Genomic DNA, 6,625 nt, shown 5'->3' on the forward strand with positions numbered 1-6,625 from the left:
ATGCGCAAGAAGCAATACCAACTTGCAAGATTTAAAAGACACTACAAGTTAACCACTTTAATTTTACAGAAATATGAATTATAATGTACTTTAATTGCAACAATAATAATCTATAACAATAATATTCAATATTAACATCATTTGTTTATGATTACTTTATGTAATAAGTAAATTCTTCAATTGAAATACACTGAGAAACAAACTGAACCAGTTGGTATTGCTGTTTGTCAAATTGTTGGGTTAGCGGTTCAGTGTTTATATTTTCTTTTAAATACATAGATAAAGTTAGTACAAGATATACAAGTAAGTAATAATTAATTAACAATACAAGCAAAGAATCACGTTAGTAAATTTTCTAGAGTTACAACATGGGTGATAGGTATAACATCCACAGTCAATTGGAGCATCTCCAATCAAAATACATTGGTACTGGTCATGCTGATACTACAAAATACGAATGGCTGGTAAATCAACACAGAGACAGTTGCTCCAGTTATTTGGGCCACCCAGATTTGCTCAACTATTTTGCGATTGCTGAGAATGAGGCAAAGGCTAGAGTCAGATTTAATTTGATGGAGAAAATGCTTCAGCCTTGTGGACCACCCCCAGACAAACCAGAAGATTAAGTATATTCTTTATAATTTATTAAAGACAATTTTTTGTAATACAATAACTATACAATAAATAAAAAATAATACTACTGAATGAACGCTTTCTATCAATAACTTTGGTGCAAACACAGACCACACAAATAAATGTCCCCTTTGTATGAAAGTCACTGAATAAATTGTTATTAGAATCACTAATCTATAAATCACATTTGTTTGTAAGACTTCATCTATTTCATACTTCTTTTCATTCATCAGAAGTAGAGTTGATAGTATTTGGAAAGCATAGGTGTGGCATATTGTTATAGTGAAAACTATAAAGGGGATGTAGCTTTCTAATCCTATGTAGGCTGGAGCCAAGTCGATGCTAGCAATGCTGTTGCTATGGCCCTGGCAGAAGAATAAAGAAAATCCGAGCCAGGAATGGATTAAATTCAATATTTCAATGGATTGAACACGTTTTACAGAAATTGCTGAAATTAAGATGCACGCGGGGATCAATAAAATGTTGTAAGGTCTTAATAACAACGTGATTATTAGTACCCAAGTAGTTATAAGCTTCTTGAACAAATTCCCTTTTAACGCAATAGAAGAAAGACCAATTATAAACCAAATGAATTTCCCTAATTGAGGATCGTTTGTGAAATGCATTTTGAAGACGAAAATGGCGAAAAACGTGACTGCGAAAAAACAGCGTTGCAGAACTTTCGGCTTATAAAAATAACTTAAAATGATTAAATTGAAAATTAAAGATGTTGCAAAGAAGATTTGATAATAATTGAAGTTATCTTCTCGTAAAAGCCAATCACTGAAATCAGGATAAGAAGCCCACATATCTCCAGTCGAATTCATTTTCCTGAGAAACCTAAAGCTAATGATGATTAAAAGAGGGATCAGTGAAGTAAGAATAGAAGTCTTCAGTGATAAATACGATAAAATTAAGCTTACTGAACACGTGAAGAATAAATAAATTTGATGTTCTTCCTCGATAAAACTAGAAGATTGCAATAAAATTGCATGAAGCACAATTGGAATAGTCGGAATTAAGTTATATGATTGAAACTTGAGGCTTTTGATTGTTGCTATCATAGCGCAAATCAAGGGAATGTAATAAAACTGAGTGTTGCAAGTTAAGAAGAAGCTCAGTAAGATGACGTAAAGGTAAACGTTGTATGCGTTGACTTTTGTTGCAATTAAAATTAAGCAGTTGATGCTTAAAATCATAGAGAATATTAGGAAAACGGTGTTTTGTTGTACGGAACTTTGAACCAAGTTTTCGCTAATAGTATTGATGCATCCATAATACAAATCGTAAATCTGCTTCCCTTTCTTTGGATCGTAGTGTTTTAAATAATCTTTGTGCATTTGTGTAGCTTTTACGAAATTCTCTTCGCAAATATTGGAATTTCTCCTGAGCACCAACAAATTATAATATAAAATGTACAGTTGCTCTTCGAGCTCGTAATCTTTAACGAAATATTGAACCGTCTTTCCTATACTACTAGGTGGTATTTCTATAGCGAACAAAGTGGATAAGGTTGTAGGAATATCAGTTTGCGAGATGGCTTCGTTACTTCTTGAAGTGAAGTTACCGAATACCATCAATGGAACGTGCGTTTCCGCGTAAGTCGTACCCCCGTGTCCGCCGCTGTCCTTCATACCGTGATCTCCTGTTACCAAAACCAAAGTCTCCTTGTCCCAACTCCTAGAAGATTCCACCAGCTGTTCAATCACCACATCCATTTCCCTCAGTTTGGGCTTTATCAAGGGACTGAATGGGCCTTTCACGTGTCCAATATGATCCAAACCTGAAAATTTAAATCCATTACAATTACAAATTCCATTGCAATTGCATCAATAAAACCTAAATAATGTAAGAACATGATATCCCAATCATCATTCAGCATCTCCTCATCTAAATGTCTTGTGACGTTATCATCGACCTCCTTGAAATCGTTAACAAAAAACGACGTTGTTCCATCCATTCTCATAAATAAATCTGGATACATTCTTATCCAAGTATCATCTCCAAAAAAGATCATGTTCAAGCCAGCAGCTTTGGCTCTATCCAAGAAACTGTCATCGCATTTTGTGGTTGCTCCCAAATTCAATATGATATCAACGAATTGCGGAATTCCACCTGTGGTTAACGCCTTGATCCTTGGTAGGGTAACAGTTGGAGCTTCAACTTTAACTTTCAGAATTCGATTATTCTCTTGGTAAGTGAAAGGCATGTTATCCAAAGTAACGAAATCTTCGCGCAAAGCGTCTATGATCACGAATATCAAACGTTCGATTCTCGGTTTATATAGAGTCGATACATTGAGTTTATAGTCGAGTATTTGGCTAGGGGGCTTGATGACTTCAAAGTCATTTTGTTTCATGGGCAGATAACCTTTCAAATAGATGAAAACACTTATAATTGCAAGGAAGAATTGGTGGAAGATCATTTTCGTTGCCACATGCTCTTATCAGACTCTCGATAACTTTAAATGAATTATTATTTAAAAGGATGAATGTTAGGTTATGATCCTGTAAATAGAAGTGAATATAACAACGAACTTGAGAACATAAAAGCATGAAATGCAATTGCAACTTACAGTAATGCATTTTAGAGCTAGGAGATGCTTGAAACTCGATTATTATTAATAATTCATTATAAATATACGTTAGTTAGTTATTAAGCAAACTTGATGGGAAATTTTCTAGTTCATAGAATATTAACGACATGTTCCAGACTATTCCTAATTAAGGGTTTATTGAATATTATAGTACGAGTATGAGGAAAAAAAGAAGTTTAAATCGATTGGAGAAAACCTTTTGCTTTAAATTATGTATTGAATTGTATGATCGTCCTCCTCCAAACTGCGCCTCATCTCTTTTTCGAGTTCGCTTCATTTGATTACATCCTTTGCAGCTGTCATTTGTTTTCTAATTTGACGTTTGTTCGATGGAAACTAGTTTTCCCGAATGCAGTGATTTTAAAATTCTTCTGTTTTCTCCATAAGTTTTCCGTTTCACGCAGCAAATTTTTGCTGCAGCCCTTGTGATGTCTGAATCTGAAACGCCAGTATTAAGCCAGTATTTCTCGGACTCCGAGAACAAGGCGATAGTGGATCAAGAGGGCAATCAAGTTGCCAATAACATCAACAGCAAGGAGGAACCAAACGTTTGTCGTCTGTTTTCCAAGACGCCTTCCGTCCTCAAAGATCCCACTGCAGCTTTCTTCGATTCCATTGGGACCTCAGCTAGTGCCAACACTGGGATTATTAATGATCTGGGATTGAGCAATGCCATTGAAGTGAGTGGATTGTTGATTAATTGTAGAATAATTAATTCATTATTATAATTTTAGGATAATTACAATGCTAGGTTGGCTTCAGGCTCAGAGATTGATAGAAGAAGAGATGCATGGATTCCTACAGAACGCACCAGGCAATGTTTGATAGCTTATGCCACTGCAGCTGCTGGGACTTATTTCCCAGAGAGGGATCAGCTCACTATGCCAGGTGTTATTTTAGAAGAGGAATTGGTAAATTTTTATATTAATAATTATTTTATCTATATTTAAACCATGTGATTTTTCAGGGTGACTGTGTTGGTGATGCTGTTTCCATGTGTTTGGGTGAAGCTGAGGCTTCTCAGAGAAGAATCTTGACTGCCAATGATGTGACTCAGGATGAGAGAGGTTTGAGGGAATTGGTGCAAGCTGGATCCTATAGGTAAACCTAAATAAACTGAAAGACTCATTTAAAACAATTTAATTTAAGGGCTGCTATAAATTTAACTGCAAGGTTGTTAAATATCTATGGGCAAGGAAAAGGAAGATCTGGGTTTGCCAGTAAACATTCGCCCAGATCTTTGCAGCTGTGGTTCACAAGAATCGCTTTGCTTATAAAAATCAAGTCTTATTCGATAGCCGAAACCGAGGCGGAGCAATTTGGGGAATTAGATAAACCCGATTTATTCTATCAGGTAGGATTATTGATTTGCGGTTGCTCTTTTGATTTTGATGATCTAATAATAATCTCGGTAGTTCTATCCGGAGATGTATGGAGGTCGTTCGGGATCGATAGCTTCGTTCTCGTTCCGTCTGCTGTTAGGAGAGTTACCAATGCATTGCAGCAAAACTAAAGAGTCTTTGACGAAGTTATTCAACCTCTTAGCAACTATCAAACAGGTATTCATTATTGTTACTAATAATAATTCGTAGATTGATCATTTGATTTTTGTTGAAGATTTTGAAAAATCTACGTGGAGAGTTGTGCGAAGACGGGACTCCAGCTGAGATCAGCGCCGCAGACCGCGCTGATTCCATCAAGCTTTGGTCCTGTCGCGAATCTAGGATAATGCATTCGATCATCAACTGCGCCTTAGTTCAGAAGGATTACGAATTGGCCACCAATTTATTAGAACAATTATGCGATAGGTTAGTATATTATAGTTTAATCAATAGCATTAATACATTTCTAGTATATAATTTAGGGACGAAACACCTCAAGATTCGTTGTTATCCGCTCTGGGACGACTCTATCTTCAAATGGGAGATGTCTCCGCAGCTGAGATGTGCTTTAACAAGGCGAGATCTCTACGAAACACGCCGGAAAATTTCAGAGAGCTAGTGGATAGAGGCCTCATAGCTGTAGCCCAGAACGCCTTCACCGAAGCCTATCTGTTCTTCGAGAAAGCCAGCGAATTGCAACCGAATAACGTGATGGTAAACAGTTTAAAATTTTGTTGTAAATCATGTAAATCAATTAACAATTATTGTTCAGGTGCTGAACAACATGGGAGTGTGCTTGCTGTACTCCGGCCAACTGAAGGAGGCTATCGGAGTGTTAGAGTCTGGTATCACGCTGAATCCTGTCCAGGGTCTGCACGAGTCTCTGGTCCTGAATCTGTGCACGCTGTACGACATGGAATCGTCGAAGGGACGTCTCAAGAAGTTCGCATTGCTCAGACAAATTTCACGGTACCACGCAGATGCACCGACTACAATTTTAGAGAAGCTTTACGGATAACTTTCAGTTAGAACAGTAGAACAGATTTTATTGCAATTTTACCTACGTTTTAAATGTATTTATTTTTTATATACATATTTAATTGAAGTTTACACAGAAGAAAATTGAAGATTTTGAAAGAGAGAAAAAAAAAAGAAGAGATATTTAACAGAGAATTTTTATTTGTTACGCGATTTTAGTGAGAAATCTTATAACTTATTTGTTTTCTTTGAACCGCTACGATTACTGCTTTATTATTATATTTATTTATTAGTTTATTTTTTCGTGTTTCGTTTCTTTTTTACTCGTTTTATTTCCGCCGCACGGTTTCAGTTTCAGGAGGGAAGGGCCAATAAATTCATTTTATTTTCTTTACTTTTCTTCCGTTTGGAGAAGTAGAGAGCTGTATTCTTCCTTAGACAGAGCAGTTTATAGTTTTATTTATTTAGTCAAGTGTGAAAATAGTCCTTGCACTCTTAAGACGTTAGTACTTAGAGATTTATTCATTTGAACAAGAAATAATAATATTGAATAATCTATTTTCAAATGAATTTATCTAACTTCTTGTTGCCATATTTGTTAACAGCTAAAAGGTCGATTCACAGTGTGCTGCTGTTACACGTGTGTTGAATATGAAAGTGAATCGACCTTCAATAGGCGCTTTCGAAAGCTAGTTCTTGTTATTATATTATATATATATTTTAACAATAGTTTTAGTTGTTTACTGGATTTATAAGTTATTTGTTCGATTTCTATAGTTAATCAAGTTATAACAGAAATACTATTAGCATTGGTATTACCATCAGATATAAGTTTAACTGATGCCAAAGGTATCAGGAAAATGCCGAGCTCAAAAATAATGACCAAACACGTATTTCGCTTCTAAAATCACCAAATGTTTGGGTGATGAAACTCCGATTGAATAATCACATTCGTAGTATTAGTTGAATATAATTATTCAACGTTAGTTAAATATACACATATAACATTATTTTCTTTTGATGTGTGCGATTGGAT

The 6,625-nt window shown here is 35.4% G+C and overlaps 4 protein-coding genes across 4 annotated transcripts; 2 read left to right on the plus strand and 2 right to left on the minus strand.

Annotated features, from left to right (window-relative positions):
• The first annotated feature begins 219 nt into the window (after positions 1-219).
• LOC108563329 (probable splicing factor 3B subunit 5) lies at positions 220-662 on the plus strand. Its single transcript, XM_017921970.1, has 2 exons — positions 220-303; positions 360-662. The coding sequence occupies exon 2, from the start codon at positions 369-371 to the stop codon at positions 624-626; it is 258 nt and encodes an 85-aa protein (XP_017777459.1). The 5' UTR covers positions 220-303; positions 360-368; the 3' UTR covers positions 627-662.
• Positions 636-2,437, minus strand: LOC108563326 (GPI ethanolamine phosphate transferase 2-like). The gene has a single exon (XM_017921967.1). The coding sequence runs from the start codon at positions 2,349-2,351 to the stop codon at positions 636-638; it is 1,716 nt and encodes a 571-aa protein (XP_017777456.1). The 5' UTR covers positions 2,352-2,437.
• LOC108563328 (GPI ethanolamine phosphate transferase 2-like) lies at positions 2,370-3,191 on the minus strand. Its single transcript, XM_017921969.1, has one exon. The coding sequence runs from the start codon at positions 3,056-3,058 to the stop codon at positions 2,393-2,395; it is 666 nt and encodes a 221-aa protein (XP_017777458.1). The 5' UTR covers positions 3,059-3,191; the 3' UTR covers positions 2,370-2,392.
• A 259-nt stretch (positions 3,192-3,450) lies between these two features.
• On the plus strand, positions 3,451-5,723 carry LOC108563327 (trafficking protein particle complex subunit 12). The gene is made up of 8 exons (XM_017921968.1): positions 3,451-3,909; positions 3,964-4,140; positions 4,197-4,330; positions 4,379-4,583; positions 4,645-4,788; positions 4,847-5,037; positions 5,094-5,325; positions 5,384-5,723. The coding sequence occupies exons 1-8, from the start codon at positions 3,658-3,660 to the stop codon at positions 5,627-5,629; spliced, it is 1,581 nt and encodes a 526-aa protein (XP_017777457.1). The 5' UTR covers positions 3,451-3,657; the 3' UTR covers positions 5,630-5,723.
• Positions 5,724-6,625: the final 902 nt, after the last annotated feature.

The sequence above is a fragment of the Nicrophorus vespilloides genome, unplaced genomic scaffold (assembly GCF_001412225.1).
Source record: "Nicrophorus vespilloides isolate i.1.1-1 unplaced genomic scaffold, Nicve_v1.0, whole genome shotgun sequence".
Lineage (NCBI taxonomy): Eukaryota > Metazoa > Arthropoda > Insecta > Coleoptera > Silphidae > Nicrophorus > Nicrophorus vespilloides.